The sequence below is a fragment of the Mycteria americana genome, chromosome 2 (genome assembly GCF_035582795.1).
Source record: "Mycteria americana isolate JAX WOST 10 ecotype Jacksonville Zoo and Gardens chromosome 2, USCA_MyAme_1.0, whole genome shotgun sequence".
NCBI classification, from domain to species: Eukaryota; Metazoa; Chordata; class Aves; order Ciconiiformes; family Ciconiidae; genus Mycteria; species Mycteria americana.
In genome coordinates, this window is record NC_134366.1 from 127,922,917 (window position 1) to 127,942,524 (window position 19,608).

At 39.7% G+C, this 19,608-nt stretch overlaps 1 protein-coding gene across 6 annotated transcripts in view; it reads left to right on the top strand.

Annotated features, from left to right (window-relative positions):
• Positions 1 to 14,477, top strand: part of ASXL3 (ASXL transcriptional regulator 3) — a 131,572-nt gene extending 117,095 nt beyond the window's left edge. For all 6 annotated transcript variants that reach the window (XM_075494572.1, XM_075494567.1, XM_075494568.1 and 3 more), the window contains 2 exons: positions 1,187 to 3,140; positions 5,832 to 14,477. In XM_075494572.1, coding sequence (XP_075350687.1) covers positions 1,187 to 3,140; positions 5,832 to 9,512 — 5,635 coding nt within the window. In that variant the 3' untranslated portion in view covers positions 9,513 to 14,477. The remainder of the gene's footprint in view (positions 1 to 1,186; positions 3,141 to 5,831) is intronic.
• Positions 14,478 to 19,608: the final 5,131 nt, after the last annotated feature.

The window sequence follows — 19,608 nt, forward strand, 5'->3', positions numbered from 1 at the left end:
TTCTTTTAAGGCCTCCAGCCAAGCTTTTGTGTATTTTCTACTATTATGGAATTGTTGAGGCACAAAGTCTCCTTGGAGAATCTTACTAAAGATGCTGAACACCTGTACTCCCACTGTACTTAGAAGGAAATGAGGATGTCAGAATGCATACATTTTTTAAAATAACGATTTTTTTCAGCCCTTGGCTTTTGTTTTGTTTTGGTTTGTTGTGGGTTTTTTAAATTCTGTTGAAGTAATAAAACTTTTTTTAAACTAATGTTTTCAGGACCAAAGGTAAGAAAATCTTCAGAAGAGAAGAATATGTAGGAATGGTTCCTTTGCACTTCATCCCTGAGAATGAATGCATAGATTATAAATATGTGTCTTCTTAACTCCTTAAGAATGTTAAACTTCTTTTTAATTAGAGTGAAATCAAATGAATAATATATACATAATCTGTTTATTTAGAAATAGTTTTTATCTTAAATGAAGTATTTAGTTTGCTGAAAGAATGGAGCAAGAACCCACAAGCTGTCAACCGAGATCTTTGTAATTGACTCTTGAGTTGCAAAATGAGGCTGAAGTGGAGTTATTTTGATTTTCATCATAAATTTGAAATTACTGTCAAATTACAAAACTGAAACGCATGCTTTGCCTTATTAGTTTTAGGTGCAGCTTTTCCTTTAAAGTGCAGAATTTAAGCCATATTGCTGGCTGTGTTGACCCTAAATGCAAGTGTAGGAGGAAAAAAGGGATTTCCTTTAGAACAGTTACTGATGGAAGAAGATACAGTTGTGCATTTCCTCTGCAATGCATGCTGTATTAGTATTGCAGTGTTGTGCTGGTATTTAAAAAAAAAACAAAACAAAACACAGAAATTTAAACAGAGTATGAGTAGTGGTGAATCTGTGTAGCTTGCTTTTTGTTTCATTGAAGTGCCAAATAGTTAAATAATGAATAATAGATTCCTTATTTTAAAAATATTTAAGTTTTTTAACACTGGTAAGAAAATCTGGGTAGTTAGGTTTCCAAAATATATAAAACCATATATAAATTAGTCAGCCAACACTTAACGAAACAACTGTTTTAAACTGGAAAATATATCTTTTTTTTTTTGTAAATAAAAGATGTGGGCGAGAAAGATGATTCTATTCCTTTATCATGTCTGTGATTAAAAGACCTTTTTCATTTGTGTGTTTTTATTTAGATTGGGAATGTCAAGAGGAGAATCAATGAAACTCACTGCAGTGCAGAACAATCATGAAGATGAAAGCAATTCTTTGTGTGGATCTTCTGGCACACCTGGTCCTTCTAAGCAAGGAACCTTTGAGAACCAAGAGGAGAAGGGCGCTAAAATTCCACCTTTACCAGAGAGAGATTATTGCCCATCTCTTTGTAGTATGGAACAGGTTCCTGTCAAGGATCTAACGGCAGACTCAGAGGATATACTGATACCTGAAGAATCAATCATTCAGGAGGAGATTGCTGAAGAGGTTGAGACAAGTATTTGTGAATGCCAAGAGGAGAACCATAAAACAGAACATGAGTTTTCTGAGGAGTCAGTAAGTCCAGCTGGCACAAATGAAGAAACAGAGGCAGTACAGCTTGCAGACAGCACTGAGTCCTGTGTCATGATGAATGATGTAACTGATACTGTATCTCACATTGAAATTAAAGTGGAGTTGAAGTCAGAATGCCCTCAGGAGGAGATGTCAGTTGTGATAGATCAGCTGGAGGATTGCGTATCACCAGCACAATCAGCTTCATCCAGAAACTCTGTCAGTGATACAGCAGAGAAGGATTCTGAGTCTGCAAAAGAGCTAATTGCACCAGAAATGCAAAATGCTGCTCTGGAAGGCTCCTTGTTCACTGGTGGAGGCATTGCGGTGGATATGGAGCTTCAAAGTGACCCTGAGGAACAGTTGTCTGAGAATGCTTGTATTTCTGAAACTTCCTTTTCCTCTGGAAGTCCAGAAGGACCGTGTGTTTGTATTGCCTCTCCTGGAGGAGACACTCAGTCGACTTCAGAGGAACCCTGTACTCCAGCATCTCTTGAAACAGCTTGCTCATCTGAAGTGTCCAGTACTGAAAACATTGAAGGTGATATTCAGCAAAAGGCCAGTGATGAAAACTTGCACACACCTTTAATGTCAGAAATCTCTCCAATGTCCACCTCACCTGTAACCTCAGAAGCATCTCTGATGTCAAATTTACCTTTAACATCAGAGGCATCACCAGCTTCTAATTTACCTTTAACATCAGAAACATCTCCAATGTCTGATTTGCCTTTAACATCAGAAACATCTTCAGTATCTTCTGTTCTTCTAACTTCTGAAACATCCGTGGCAAATAGTTTGCCTCTTCCATCAGAGACATCTCCAGTTTCTAATTCCCCAAGCAATGAAAGACTTATTCTGCAACAAAGGAAATCACCTTGTTTGTTGGAAGACTCCCTTTCCACTCTGAAAGAAGAAAGCTCTGCCATTCCTAAGGCGGTTCAAGAAGAGAATCTTGTTGTTCAGCCAAAGCAACTTCAGACTGCCCCTGAAAATATGAAAGTTGGTCCACTAACAATTATACCTGATACTTCAGTATTGGAAGAGCCCCAAACCAAAAACCTCAGTCATCAGCCATGTAAGTCACATTCTGAAATTGAGAAATCCTACATTGCATCCATCCCAGAACACTCTCCTCCAGAGGTGATCAAAATTAAAAATCACAGTGTTCAGCAAAGAGGTGACAAGAAAGGTACACTCCTGCCATCAGAGGTAGCTGTCTTATCAGAAGGATCAGTGGGCAAAAATATCGAATTGCTTCCATCAAAGCCACATGATAAACTATATACCTCATCTCTAGAGAAAGCTACATTCTCTGAAGTGTGCAGAAGTAAATCTCACAAGCTAACAGGCAGCACCCAAAGCCGTCTAGAGAGTTCACATTCTTCCAAGTCATTAGAACCCACAAAATCACCTGAAGTGAGGAATGAAAGTAGAGACCCAGAGATCCCAAAGAGGAAAACAGCGGAACAGCACAGTTTTGGAATCTGCAAAGAGAAGAGAGCTAGAATAGATGATGATCAGCCTAGCCGTAGTGCTTCATCAATGAGTCCATCTGATAAAGATCAGCCACCCAGAGAAGAACCCCGAGTTCCACCCCTTAAGGTAAAGTAATGAATAAACAGGCTGACTTGGAAACTAAAGGTTTATCATCTCCCTCCTACTGACTTCATGTAGACACAGTGCACGGTCTATTTTTTGTGGGGGTGTGAGGGGTGTTACTACTGGTGCTTTTGCTTTACTATTACATTCCTACCATGCCAAATTACTTCTGATATAAATATACCTATAGTTGTTCAGTCAGAGTCTTTGCTACAAAATTGCTTTTGTGTGAGGGAAAGTTTTCCAGGATCTATGGCTTAATCTAATTCAAGAGCTTCCCCATCATTTACACAGTGCTACTTGTTTTTCTAATTGCCCAACTGTATTATCCGCTTGTTCTCCTGCAAATGACTTCTCCAGCAAGCATGAGTAATAAATGTTACCATAACCAATACTAAGAAAAACAACCAGTGCCTTAATCCAGCAAGAGAACCTAGAGTCAGAATCCCTTTGCAAGCCCAGGGCTTGTGGTGGGCTGAAGTATAAGATTTCCCTGTAGAATTAATTGGAAACAGAGACCTGGCTATCACGGGGAAGTGTCTAACTGGTATATGTATAGATATCTTTGTTAATGGCAAAGCAAAAGGTAAAAAAGATACACCAACTAAGCAAACACTTTTATGTGTATCATTCTGCTATGTAAGAAAGTAAATTCCAGTTGAAAGCTTTTTTTTTTTTCTAACAGAGGGATCTATAGATTTAGTTATATATAGGCTCAGCATTTTGACCCTTTTAATTTTGTACATGATGACATCAGCCAAGTTTTAGATCCAATTTGCTGAACTTAAGCCATTGACTTTACAATACTAGTTCCTGATTATTCAGAAATGCCCTTTTCTGCATTTATTTTTAACTGCTGCAATCACTGAACATTGTTAATATGGCCAGGAGGGCAAACAGGCTAACTGTTTTAATCACTAGTGTGGCAGCATATTTCAACTAATTTATTTTTATGAGCAGTGATGCAATTGGAAGTTAGCCCATTCTGAGTTTAGTGATACTCTTTCATATTTGGAAGGTCTCTATCTAGCCTAATAAATTCTAATCACTCTCTAAGCACAAAGAAAAATACATCACTAGGGAATAAAAAAGCAAAATGTGACTATAATAATAAAAATAATCAAGCACTTAGAGCTTTAGCAGTTCTGGTGATGCAAAGTGGAAACTGAAAAAAGTTGCTACTGAAACAGCAAAATGTTTTGAAGTAATTGTGAGTTTGTGATATTCTTTAAAATATGTTCATGTAAATGTTAAAGCGTCACAACATTAGGAGTGTTTATTTATAAGCCAAAAGTTTAACTGCTAGGAAAAGTGAAGTATTCCAGCCCTCCAGACCAGCATAGAGTTGTATGGTTATATAAATGGTTATATATTACAATACCATCTTAATATTGATTTCCACTGATCTTTTATGAAAAATCAGATGCTGTCAGCCTTGCACAGTCTTAAGAATTGAATCTCCCTGAAGCCTCCAGCCAGTGAATGAGAATACTGAAAAACTGGGAAGCATTTAAAAAAATAATTTTGGACAATCAATTCTAGTATGTTTTTGTGTTACAAATATTTGGCTTTGGGGTCATCTCACCAACAAACCCCTATTCTTTGTAATTAAAAGAGGAAAAAGGACCCCGCTTCTCCTAAATCATTCTGCTATATGGCTCTCAGTTCCCATCATACCTTATGACTAATTTTTCTACAAATACTACCTAGTTTTCTTCCCAGTTCCTTTCAGAAGAGAAGTCACAGCATTAACCACTAAGTCTTATTACTGTGGACAGCCGGTAAACATATGTCCCTTTTAAGAAATTGAAATGGGTTTTTTGCCAACCTTTGGGTATTCTGAGAGAGTGTATGAGTTATAAAGTGGCCCCAGGACTCTTAATCTCTAATCCTGAAAACAGATGTGCCTAATTGGAAACATACTAATAATCCCAGGGATTTTACAGGTTATTATTTTGCTTAAAATTTTAGGTATTTAAAACTTTAATATTTGCATGTTTAATACTTGTAGGTTTGAGGATTTCATTTTTGAAATGCCGTAGTGTAGGAGGTATCCCAAGGATGTACTAAAGCAAGTCTCTTAAAATTGTGAGTGAGGAACAGAAAGGCGTATCCTTTGGTGATTCACTTCTTTTATACCACTACTCTAAAGTGCTCTGTGGTGTAACATGAAAAACAGGCTCAGTGGAGACACTGCTACATCCTGTCTAAAAGCAAGATTTATTGTCTGGTATATAAGTGAAAGACAGGGTGTTCCTAATGTCTTAGTCACTGGAGTCCAAGGAGCAAAAGTACTATATGATCGTTATTTTTTCACACATTTGCAGCAAGTGCTTTAGTCGTAGGCTCTTTTCCAGTATCACTGCACGAGGCTTGTTGATGTTCTCAGTTAGATACACCGCATATAAAACAGGTCTGACAAATTGTATCAGATAAGCATCACGTTGTCATCCAGCTCAATCTTTCTTCCTGTCAGAAGGATCAATGTGAGTAGGCTAATACAGGTGTCAGTTATTCATGCTGGAGGATGATAAAATACTGAAGTGTAAATATCATTAATTTTTAGCATTTTTCTGTCCAGCTGCACTGAACAGTAATTCCCTTCATTACCTTTCTCTGACCCTTTAAGAGACAGCTGGTGATTTTAGCAAGTCGATGATCTCATTAAAATTCCTGGTTTTTTTCTTCCTTTAGATTCAGCTTTCAAAAATTGGACCACCTTTCATCATCAAGAGCCAACCTGTTTCTAAACCAGAACCTCGAGTTTCCCCAAGTACATCGGTCAGCAGTGGGAGAAACACTGGGGCTAGAACTCTTGCGGATATCAAAGCAAGAGCTCAGCAAGCAAGAGCCCAAAGAGAAGCTGCAGCTGCAGCAGCCGTGGCAGCAGCTGCAAGCATAGTCTCTGGAGCAATGGGGACCCCATGCGAAGGTGGGAAGACAAGAACACTGGCACACATCAAGGAGCAAACAAAGGCCAAGCTATTTGCAAAGCATCAAGCCAGAGCTCATTTACTTCAGACTAATAAAGAATCAAAGTCGCAGTTTAGCTCAAAGGAAAGTACCTCGTCTCTGGAGATACCAACTTCTACTGACACAAAGATTGAAGGTTCTACTGGTGTCATTATAGTTAATCCTAACTGCAGGTCCCCTAGCAACAAGTCTGCTCATCACCGTGAGACTACCACTTTATTGCAGCAGCCACTTAACACAGCTACATTACCAGAAACTGCTACTGAGATATCTGTGCACAGTTCTGATGAAAATATACCTATGCCACAATTGTGTGAGAAAATTATTTCATCTACCTCTGCTGAAAGTAACAGTGTGCCAGTGCTTTATAATAAAAGTTCAGTCTCTGTGTCTGTTTGCAGCACTGCTATGTCTGGAGCAATTAAAGAACTTTCTTTTGCAAGTTCTGTTGATAAATCCTCTGTTTTAATGTCTGTTGACAGTGCAAACACAGCAGTTTCAGCTTGTAATATAAATATGCTGAAAACCATCCAAGGGGCTGATACTCCATGTATAACTGTTGGACCAAAATGTATTGATAACAGTAATGTGCCAGTCTCCATAGACAATACGGTCTTATCAAATGCCATCGATGACAAAAGGTTGCCGATACCAAGTAGCAATGCAAATAATGCAGTCTCCAGTCATTATGCCACTGTGCCAGCTTCATCTATTGCAAATAATTTGCCAAATCATCTCTCTGGTAGTTCTGTACTGATTCCCCCAGTGGGGACTACCAACAGATTTTCTTCTGATAAGATAGCCATAACTGGGTGCAACGAGCAAAGCACTGTCTCCATTCACACTACTGTTAGGTCAGCTTTAAGTTGCAGCGAGGCCCTTGCAGTAGCAGATTCTGTTGCAAGGCCACCCATTTCAATGTTTACTGGTAACATGGTGACAATAAGCTCTTATGATAATGCTACTAAATTAAATGCTGATCTCTTAGAAAAAAGCTCTGGAGCACGAAACCGAATGGATCTCTCTGGTAAATCTCAGCCAGTGAGCTTTACACAAACTGCCATGAATAGGTCTATACCTTGCAAAGTCATTGTTGACCACACTACAAATCTGAATTCCAGTCTGTCACTTTCTTCTTCTGTTGAAAACGCAGAGAACAGCATTGACCTGCAGAGCAGACCTGTAAGGACAGAAGCTGCCTTACAAAGTATAGCCTGTCCTCAGGTGTCTGTCATAAGCAGGCCTGAAGTGGTCTCTAATGAAAGCCTCGAGCACAGTTCCAGCTTTATCACCATTACAGCAAAGCAAGACAGCAAGAACTTGCAGGCAGGTTGCTCAAGTCTTCGAGAAGTGCCTCTTGCTCCTCAAGATAAATTAGTCGAGGTGGTTACTCCCAGCCAAGGTTTTGCTGAGCAATTAAGAGGTTCTTCAGCATTTAAAAATGAAGCAGATGCTGCCTGTGCCAATCAGTATAACACTAACAATAGAATTTGTTGGCATGGTGAAGAGGCCATGAGTACAGACCAGCCAGTGGTCAGCCATCTTAACTCCAGTAAGCATAAGGAATACGCAGAGCAAAACTGCTTAAAAAATGTCAAAACCGAACCTTCCAGTTACACGCAAATGTCAGAACTGCAATCCAGGAGTCTTTTGACAAGCATCGCTGTTCCTGTTAAATCGGAAACTAATGAGTCTGACAAGTGCTTCAGGATGGACACTGAGGATTTTACAGGACCTGAAATGCCTGCCCAGACTGCAGAAATAGCCACGAGTGTGCAGCCACCACAGACCTCCAAGACATCCGTTGCGGACTCCATGGAAGACTCCCTGTCCCTGACAACAGAAACCCTAAAGAGAGTTAGCAGTGCCGGGGGCTCTAGCTGTCGCTTGTCGTCAGTGGAGGCCAACAATCCTTTAGTGACACAGTTACTGCAAGGCAATCTGCCTTTAGAGAAAGTGCTGCCGCAGCCCAGATCAGGAGCCAAACTAGAAATTAACAGGCTTCCCTTGCCTTTGCAAACTACCTCAGTATGTAAAACAGCAGTGTCCGAGAGAAATATTGTTGAACATCCTTCCAACTCTCCTAATCCAGATGGTAAAGGATTTACAGCAGGCAGCGTAGCCCCACTACAAATCAGAAAGCGTGAAAACCATCCGAAAAAGAGGATGGCCAGGACTGTAGGGGAACATGCTCAAATTAAATGTGAGCCTGGGAAGGTGTCAATGGACACAGATGTTAAAGTGGCTCCTTGTGTAATTAGTTCCAGCATGAATCAGCTAGGGCATGGTCAGCCATTTAAGCAGGAGTGGCTGAACAAACATGCCATTCAGAGCCGAATCGTTCATAGCCCAGAGATCAAGCAGCAGAAGAGGCCATTGCCTTCATGCAGTTTCCAGCAGAGCTTATTTCACATTGATAAAAACGGCAGCTTTCATGCAGAAGCTAGTACCTCACATAGACAGCATTTTTACCAAATGTCCATGGCTGCAAGAGGCCCCATTCCTACGGCAGCTTTGTTGCAAACTACTTCAAAAGGCCCACCTGGCTGCAACGCATTTGCTTTTAGCAGACACCTGGAACAGAAGGGCTTGGGAGATGTGAATATTTCTACAGCAGCTCACCAGCTGAGGCTAGGGAGTGTGTTTTCCCCTAATATTCAAATTAAGGAAGGTGATGACATTGCCAGTGCCTCTCAGACTCTGCAGAGTAAAACGTTAGTGCATCCCCCTCCTCCCCCTCCGCCCCTGCCACCTCCTCCCCCTCCTCACCCAAATGCAGAAGTCCCCTCTGATCAAAAACAACCGACAGTTACTATGGAAACCACTAAAAGACTTAGTTGGCCTCAGCCAGCAAGCATCTGTAGCAATATAAAATCTGAACCTATTTCTTTTGAGGAAGGTTTAAGCAGCAGCTGCGAACTGGGCATGAAACAAGCTTCCTATGATCAGAACGAAGTGAAAGAACAGTTAAAAGCGTTTGCATTAAAAAATGCAGATTTCTCTTCCTATTTACTTTCTGAGCCACAGAAGCCTTTTACCCAACTTGCTGCTCAGAAAATACAGACGCAGCACCCACAGCAGCAGCAGCAGCAGCAGCAGCAGCTCTGTGGAAATTATCCAACAATACACTTCGGTAGCACAAGCTTCAAAAGGGCAGCATCTGCAATTGAGAAATCGATTGGGATTTTAGGAAGTGGCTCAAACACTGCCACAGGCCTGTCTAACCCGAACGCGCAGATCCCAGTTCAGAAATTTGCTGACAGTAGCAATGCCGATGAACTGGAACTGAAATGCTCTTGCAGGCTGAAAGCCATGATCGTGTGCAAAGGCTGCGGAGCCTTCTGTCATGATGACTGCATAGGGCCTTCCAAACTGTGTGTAGCTTGTCTGGTTGTACGGTAGGAACTGAATCAAAGATGCAGTATCCCTTATCAACGTGGGAGATCAGGACAAAGGAACGAAGAAATTGGAACATTTCAGGCCACTAATGGTTTGCAATTAGTTGATTGATTTTTTTAAAAAAATTTTTTTTTTTCTTCCACGTGGTGCTTTCAGAATTTAGTTATTCCTGCCTGAGTGCCATTTTCTAGGAAGAAGAGGAAACCTGTAGAAGTAGTTTAAAAAAAAAGATAGCCTTGTTACTGAAGCTTCTGTGAGCTCTCTTGCTGTGCTAAAAAAGGCATTAATGCATGTCATTTGTAGCTTCTATTTATTTGCACAAAGTGCAGCACGTTTTTTCTCCACTTTTTGATAGTTGATACAAGCTGCAGGTTAAATATCAGTGGAAGAATAACACTGCAAGAAGTGGAGTAACTATGCAGAATGAATAACACACTGAATAGCGGCTGTTTTGAGTGGGGTAGTGGCAAGGTGCGGAGTATTGGCCATCATAGCTTCTAAGTCAGTCTGCCGTTTTTCTGCTGATAGGATTGTTTTCTTCAATTGACTTTCACTATTAGGGCTAAAATATAGTCACTTCACCTAGCAAAAAAAAAAAAAAAAGAGGAATTTAGATTGTTAGAGGAGTTTCCTTACATGCCTGCCAGGAACTATGGAACTCAAATCTTACTCATCGTCTCTTCTTGTTGATTCCTTGAGAAAGATTTGTATATGCAATGGGTTAGTGGGACCAACACTGGAATCACAATGGCTTCAGTAGGGTCTGGAGAAAGTAACTTCTCTACTGGGGATTAGAAACCTGTTTTCTCTTCCTGTTTCCCACTCAAATATTCTTTATTTGTATTTGTCTCTCTAATATGTCCACTTGATTTGTCAGTCCCAAATATATATATATATTTGGGACTGACAAATCAACAAACAGGATCAGACTTAATGTAGTAGGTTCTGGACATTTTAGCCTTTCCATGGCCTAAAAATGATGCATTCTTATGATGAATGAATGACGAAAGATTCTAGTTGCATATTGCTTGAATATTAGATTATCAGTTGTTTTTCCTCTTATGCGAGTTCCTCTATTTAAATAACATCTCAGAGTTTTGCCATTTAAAGTAATTCTTAGAATTACTTACGACACTGACTTTTTTTTTCTCAAAGGAATTCAGACCCCTTACTCTACCTTTTAGAAATTTGGGAGCAAAAAGGCATTTTTAAAAGGGATACTGCATCTTTAAAGTAACCTTCAGTATTTATCCAGTACTGTATTTACATTTAGGACTATAGCTGCATTCCAGATGCGCTAACCACCATAACAGCAGAGAAGAAAAACGATAATTTTGGGGCCCTATTCACCTAAAAGGAAAATATTATAAAGGGATAAAGCACATGCGGTTGCTGGGGAGATGAAAATACCTTGGGTTTTTTTACTCCCACTTCAAGAACACAAAATGTGGAGTGCAAGTCATCCATCTGCCAATATGTGGTTGGGTCTGCCCAAATGTCAGCATCAGAAAGAAATGTTATTTTTACCATTACAGTAGCACCTCACTAATCCAAAGACCTTACAGTCTGCTCAAGAAAACTGATTTTCCTTCCACAATTTTCAGAGAGCAATGTAGTAAGAATGTGTGAGATGTAATACTGCTTGGATTTTGTGATGCATTTACTGTTGCATTCTGAAATATTAATGTGAATGATAGAACTACAGTTAGGAAATAAGAAGTATACTATGTTTTACACTATACTTTTTTTATATCATCTTTGTTTGCATACTTATTCATAAGCTACAACCGGTCTCCCTCACATGGGTGCATATTAGTGAGGTTCTACTGAATGGAAGAACCACATTTATTTTCCTGTGGGACCATTTTCACAAACATGATAAATGCCGTTTATTGTCTTAAAAGTGAGCTGGAATATCTACAACATACATTCCTGTCATAGGAAGCTCTATGGTGCACCTTGATGTTCTCTTTTATTGTAATTAGCAACATATCAATATTATTTTTGACACTGTGTGGTACAAAGGCCATTTATAATTACACTAACAAATTTGTTGCTGATACAATAATATATTTTTTCTATACAAAAGTGCTCCTTAATATGACATGTGAGTTAAGAAACGGCTTCTCAGCACTTTCAGGTCTTCTGGTAGGAAAATAAGCCAGCCAAGCAAAAATCTAAAAGTAACCACATGGAAATTAGCATCCAGTGCTACACCAGCTGCTGGCAAAACAGTGACTGGAAAATACTCATGAGTAAGCATGAGTGTAGTCAGTTAATGCATATCAAATTCATGTTTGAGGAGCCTTTGTATCGGAATTGTATTACGTTGTATTTATACTTGCTAGAGGTAGGATACTTCTATTTAAAATAAAGAGAGCAAGCAGTCTTAGACTTCTAATAACCTATGTTTATGTAAGCCTGCTGGGAATCCTTATTTCTAGCTCAGGTTTTCCTGTCTACAGCACATAAGTCAATATTTGTTTGTACTTGCATCTTGAAATACTTCTTGTATTGACTGAAATAATACAGAAATAAATTCCAGCCACAAAATAGTTTTACTTTGTTTGAAGGATAAGAGTGTGACTAATGTGGTAGGTAACTCATTCATGTCGTATTGTCATTTTTGTATCAGGATTGCAACTTGCATGTGTGAGGTCATGATAAAATGTTATTTAAAATGGCGTTAAAATGGCACTGGACGGTGCTATGTTATATTACACAACTGACCAAACTCTTCCATAGTGCAGTTCCACTCTTTTCATTCTTGAGTCATTGGAGTTGCACCAGGAATAAATTTGACCAATTAGTTAGCAACAGTCGTGAAGTGTTGTTACAGATTATAGTTTTAGGGTATTAAAATACTCAAGAACAACTGGGGTGATACAGGAGCCTGACTGAATCCTAGTGTGACTGAAAACCTTACTTGGATTCTGTTATCACACAAATGTTTGGGGGAGAGTGACCCTTGGTCTTCAATAAGAACACAATCACATTTAGAGGTTAATTTTGAATGACTTCTTTTTTTGTTTAATTGTCCAGGTTTCAGGCCCAATGTCATTGTGTTTTCTAATGACCATACATTTTGCACCGTGGGGTGTTAATAGTTTATGCACTGAGAAGTGGTGAAAGAATTGCTTAAGAACACACTGCTCTGTGTTTGCGTGTACGTACGTATGTGTCCCGATGTCCATCATGTATAATTTACTGGGTTTTTTTAAATCTCCAAAATTGTTCCCCCACTCCTACCCCTGGAGCAGCACTTTTGGGTGAGAGGGAGAAACACTTTTTTTCTTTCCTCCCTCTTTATTGTTTTAATTGCATACCTGTGAGATATGCAGATAACGTTAGGGCATTTGCAGTGTGTGTGTTTGTGTGTTTCTGTTCTGAACTAATTTTCCAAGCAGAAACTCCCTTTGAAATAATGTTAAAAAAAAAAAATTAAGAAATGGTGAACTGGATGCTCCCTCTTTGCATTTTATTTATCTGCTGAGGTCTAGTACATGAAATAGCATTTAAAAGACAAAAATAAAGGTTGAGCCATAAAGCAAAGGGTATATTCTCTGTACTATAGACTTTCTTCTTGAGGGCGGTGCATGTTGGGTAAGCTACAGAACGTGCAGATGGTTTTTCAGGGCCCTGCAATTCCTTGCACAGTTTTTAAGCTGGTGCATATGGTGCTTTATAATGCAATTTCTGAAGTAAAATTACCTTATGCTGCACCCCCTTCCCCTTGTAAACACACGCACAATTTCAGAATCGTTATTGTAGCCTCTGGTTTAGCAGTTTCTCCAAGGTGTGGTGAAGTACCAGGATAAACACTCGGGATGAGCTGAGAAGTGTCACCGAAAGGGATCATTTTAGCTGACACACGTGAACGGCCCTGCTCTGAACACTGAATGACTTCTGCAGTCTCCTGGCAGCAGCGCAGCAGTTCGTCTTCTGCAGCTCTGCAGAACACTGGGGGGGAAGCAACAAACTATTCAGTGGATTTATCATGGACCTGTGTAGCTAAATGTTCTGAATCTATGAAATCCTGTTGTCTTCGGTCATCATGCTTTGTCACTGTAAAACCAACGAAAAAAAAAAGCATTTTTTAGTCTAATTTAAGGAGCTGCTTCTTTTATAGCACATAATATTTCGCTTTGTACTATATTTGATAGTTAAAGAATAATTTAGTCGTAGAATAACTTTGTTGTATTTGTACTGTTCATGAATGTTACAAGAAAAGTGCTTTACTTTGTTGCCATAATTCTCTTGTACTGCTGTAAAATATTTTTTCTGCTTTACGGAAACTTAACTCGACTCACATTTTCAGTACAGGGTTTTTTGTGTGTATGTATTTTTTTTGTCAGTATTCTGAATGTTTACATCTGTTCGACATTAGCCATTCTATGCCTTTATGGGGCAGTATTACTCCTGCAGTATAACAGCAATGTGAAATCCACTCATACCTAACATGCATGAGAAATACAGATTTATTGGGGAGATCCCTAACGTGCATAGATATTTTTTCTATCTGCATTCAGTGAAGTAAATACCCTCCTTCAGTCCTCTACCAAAGAAAATATTATTCCCACAGGACAAGCTCGGAAAGTGGTTCTCTGAATCTTCAGAAGGGGGTGTAGTTGGTTTCAGTGGGATTGCAGTTTAATGCTGTTACGCTTCGCTTTGTTACCCCACCAGACGTGACTGGGTGAAACAAGCATTTTAGCAATTTTTTTGTTTCAAGACAAGTGTTTTGTTTAGAATTCAGGGATCGTGCTTTCTTTAATGGTGCTGTTTGTTTTATTTTTTTTAAGAAAACAACATTTTGTTGCCTACAGAAATGACCATTCACAAAACCATAAATTAAATAAAATAATTTGTCTTCATAACCTCTCTCTTCTCCCTTTCCTTTTCCCCTTCCCTATCCCTTGAAAATAACAACTTGGGCTTCAATATTAAAATATTCTGAAAAAAAATAAAGAGATAAAATAATATTTGTCATTTGTTTATTTATTTTATGTTCAGTGCCTTAGGCAGGAGATCCTGCTTGGCACATCCATCATATGTACAGGTTGGTGAAATAGAAATGTGAGAGAAAAATCGGTCCATTGTAAAGGATATTTAAATGACGATGATGTAAGACATAGTCTGCATGACTTCTGATACTCAAGTATTAATCATCTTATACTAGTAAAATAAAACTAGGTGTTGTATATTAAGTTGTTTTAAGTAGAATAGTTTGTGGATGAAAGTGATTATATTGCTTTGGGTAGTTAATGCTGGGTGTATTTTCGTACCTTGCCTCCATCTGCAACCCTGTCCAGAACACACTTAACAACTCCGCATCCAGGCATACACCTCCCTTATTTCCCATCCCCATAGCAGAAGAAATTAAATGTCCGAGGTACATGAAAGGCTACCAGTCCAAGTTATGTTCCTCAAACCAGTTATCCTTTGAAGTCTGGAAGGCCTTCCTGAAATGGAAATTCAGTAGCCATTATATTATATATAAATTTTTAAAAAGTTTTCAGCATTTTTCTCTGCAAAGAGCTTTGAGTACTGGTGGTTAGGGTGAAAGTGTTAGAGGGCAGGCAACCATTAGCTTTTTCATAGGCCTGCTCAGAAATACCAGGACAGTGCTTCTTAAACACCATCTTTTGTCCAGCCTCCTATCAAATAATGAAATCATTATTTCAGTCGTGGTACCATCTGGGGGTCTTGTTAGCAGCAAATGGCAGCCCCTTCTGCCCAAATCTGTCCAAATCCAGGAAGCAGACAGTGCCACCCTGTGTAGTTTATAATCCAATGACCTTTTCTCATATCCAATACCCACCTGGCAAACTCCCTCAGCTAGTACTGTCGTGCAGATTATTTAACTTGTTAAGTTCTGAGTAGATATTTTGTCTTTGCATGGGGCTGTACAAAATCAGGGATGGCTCTGCTTCTGACAGCAATAGCTTTTCAAGCTAATTTCTTTTCACAAGTTTTCATCTAAGCAACGGAATGCAAATCAGTTTCTTAAATCTCTGCTATCTAAATATTAACTTTTGTCCTTTTCCTTCTTTTTTCTTTTTAAAACCTGTAAAATATTTCTGCACATTTTTATTCGATCTTAAATAAATATTTGGCTTTTCTCCGGTGTTTACTAAGGACCTTATAAGTATTAGTCAATTAAGCCTTGTGATTTCTTTTAAGTCCGTGTGCCCTCCTTAGGTCAGCCCAGACTTACGTATCAGTTCAGCCAGCAGATGGCATCGGGAGAAAACACGCTGCTGTGCTCTCTTGGCACGGAGAAAACCGGCCACGAATACACAGGGTTTCTGGGTTTGCCTTTCTTCAGTGCGGAGCTTTAGTTGCAGTGAAAACAAGCCCTCCTTCCCCCCAGTCCTGGAACTTGGCTTTCAATAGAACTGATGCCCTGAAGCTCACATCATCCGTTCCTGCACTTGGCACTCCCCGAGCTGTGCAGTCTATGGAAGTGAAGTACTGACGCACCGGAAAAAATTCATCCCCAGGCCAGAGCCAGGGCATTGTTTTTTCCCTGCTGTTTCCTTTGCCACTCGTGGATGAAGAGAGACAGCGACACAGGTCTTTGTATCGAGGCGCTTCACAAATAAATATGAAGGTATTATCACTGCTTGGTGCGCAGAGGGTGTGCTGTTACCAAGCCTGGCCTTTGTCAGATGGCATGGCTTGCAGTTGAAGGACCACCAAATAGCAATACCTTTGTGCACCACCACCTTGGAGACAGCTTTCCGTGATAAGGAAGGTAGGCGGAGTCACAGGCACCGATACCTGCTGGTACCTGCTTGTGGAGACAGAGTACATTATTAGTACGGCTGGTTTTTATGGAAACTGAGCTAGACATAAGTATAAAGCAGCATTTGCTGAGATCATTCAGACTCCTGGACACTGGTACTCTACAAATACACAACAGACACTGATGAGAGGAGTTTGTTATATCTCAGTTAAATGACAACCGTTTACTTTTAAGTACTGAAAGTTCATGCTCCCAGCATGGGAGGTGCCTATCGACTCACCAGCAGTGGTGAAGTCAACAGTTGTTTCATATATCCGTTGGGGAAAAATACCTGGATTGTCCTTTTTGGAAGCTGTTGACACCCTGGATAAATGTGAATTTCTGTGTACAGGTTACCTTTCTGAAGCCCTTCTGTGCTGTGTCCTTTGTCTTGGTCTCGTAGAGCTTAGTTCAGCCTTCGGAGTCTTATCTCCATGTCTTTCCAACAAACAGCTGAGAGCTTTCTTCCAATACCTCTGAGCATCCTCATGCATCTACCACCAGGGCAGAGGACAATTTGAGGTCCCAGATAGAAAAAGCACATCTGAAAATAAGCTGAATATATTGGATAATTGACTTCTATTAATAGGAAATACTGTTATGTTGAGTAAATAAATGACTGTTGATATTAATATAAAGGAGGAGATACTTTTTTTTTCCCAAATATTGGGCCTTGCTGTAAAGAGTCTCATTTGCTTCTGATTCTATCCCAACTGCTCAGATCACTCCTGCAAATCACTTTTTCATGCCCCCTGATTGTGAACTCTCAGCCCAACATCCATCATGCAGAATCTTTACTACTGATGTGTACATTTCTAGCTTTTAAAGGAGCAAATCTGGGCGATGGTGGAGAGGCTTGTATGCAGTGCCTCATCCTTCACTTATTTACTTATGCATTTTGCAGCATGGTATGGAGTCTTTAGGGAAAAGAATAAAATCAACTGTGAAAATACAATAATCCTAATGTGTGTTCCTTGACTTCTTTTAGGTTATTGAGTGGAAAAGTCCAAGCCTCGGATTTTTTAATGTGTGAGCAGGAGCTGACCCATAGCAGCCAGAATAGACCATAGTCCTGGGTTCCATCCAGAAGCAAGCATTTACAGTTCAACAAGTCCAAATAAATGATCTCAGAGTATTAGGAAAACACAGCCAACACAGATAGTCTGTCACTGAAAAGAAGCATGGGTATGGAGAGAGTCAGCATAAGACTAGTGAAAAAGAAGTTTAGTTATGTTTCAGGAACAAGTGATCCTGACAATTGCTTTAAAATTTCAGTATCTGTATAGAATTGCAAATGTTAAGAACATCTTTTGTAGCTCTACATTGGGAGAGAAATTTAAATATTTAAGGAAAAACAGATCCACAAGTAGTTGATAGTATAAAATTACAAAACTTGATGGCTAGGTTCTTAAGAATGGCTGTTTGAAGGTATTTTACAATATTTCTGGTTAGGAAATTTAAAAGTTCCTGTATGCTCAGCATTTTTCAAGTTAAGGGTCTTTGTTTTGGTTCCCTAAAATAGGAATTTCAGAGCCTTACTTTAGTTTCCTGATTCTAAAAGTCTTTGCTTGCATTGCCAGGCAAGTCTGATTTATGTTCTTCGCTGTGTAGGACAGTTCAAAAAGTTATCTAGAAATACATTCAGTGTCACCTATTTCTGTTAAGTATGTCATGCTACCTACCACAGAATTAATCTGGGGGGGGAAATCTGCATTTGTCTTTTCGGTTCCTTTAAAATCAAATGAAAGGGCAGTGAAAACAGCCATGCGTTTCAAGGGACTTTGTAGAGTATTACTGGACTTGAGGAACAGACCTTCTCCATTCTGCACCTTTGAAATTTTCAGAGAAATAATATCAAGATCTTTATGAAGTGAGTAGGTGACAGTAAAGAGGAATGATATGTACGCCAGTGCCCATGGTACTTGAATATTTAATAAAAAAGGATTTATAGACACTTAGGAAGAAAATGAAATGATGCTTGGGAGGAATAGAAAGAAATACGTGTGAGGTGTCAGTCACAAGGGGTTCTCTCTGACATCTGACTGCGATATGCTTAAAAAAAAGATTATACTTAAGGGCTACCGAAGGAGAGTAAGGCATTAGGAAAGTGGGCCATGAAGTATGTTTAAATCAGGATTAAACATTAGGGTATTTCTGGTGCTGCAAAAAGAAGGCTGTTTTTATTCATACAGAATCTGAAAAATAGGATTGCCAGGAATCTGAAGGCCAGCTTGTCCCTGCTGTCCCGCAGCAAGCTGGGACTGCTGCTGGCGGCGGTGAGCCTCACCCACTCTGCAGGGCCTCCGCTCACGGAGACGGTTTGCTTCAGCACTTCGCTGTTCTTACAATTAGAGAGCTTATCCTAACCCAAATCTTAACCCAAATCTTCCTTGCTGCTGTTTAAGCCCATTCAGTCTTATCTACGCTTCACAGACTTTGAAAATAACTTTTTCCTTTCCTCTTTCCAGCAGTCTATTAGACAGTTAGGCTGTTAATTTGTCTCTCTTGGTTTTCCATTGTTTAAGCTGAACAATCCTAATACTCAGCCTTTCCTTATAGGTCATGTTTTCCAACCTCTTATCATTTTCATTGATCTTCTGTGGACTCTCTCCAGTTAGTTCGAATCCTTTTTGCTGTTCAGTTCCCGAGAGTGATTGTTACCTCAGCTGAGGCCGAGCAGAGAGGTAGGACTGGTTTGCATGCCTTAGAGGCTAAAATTCTGCTCCTGTGTCCCAGAACAGTGTTTGGTTTGTCCATGGCCTGTTTGACTCGGGCTCGGGCTGGTCCCAGTAACGCCTGCATCCTTCCCAGTAAAACTGCTTCCAGCTGCTTCTTCCCCATTCCGTATTTGAACGCGTCCTTATTTCTAAGTGTAGAATATTCTGTTTGTCAGTGCTTAGTGCTATCCTAAGCTTTTAGATCGTAACTTGAGGTTATTAAGATCACCTTAAATACCGATCTTATCCACCAACAAGCTAACAGTATTTCCCAGGTAGGTATCATCTGCAAATTCAGAAAAACAGGACCACAGTATCGTAGGGTAATTCCTGTTGGAAGGGCCCTCAGTAGGTCATTGAGCCCAGCCTCCCGCTCAGAACTCGCTGCCCCATCACCCAGCTCATCAACTAAAATGATGGAAGGAACTGGAGCTGTGCCAGATCTGACTCTGCTACGGTTGCTGCTACGACTGTGTGAGAACGGTTTTCCACCCACTTTTGACTAACTGAGTAGCAGTTTTGTCTAGACCATATTTTTCCAGTTTACTTATGAAAACGTCGTGGAAGTAGTGCTAAAAGCTTTACTGAAACCGAG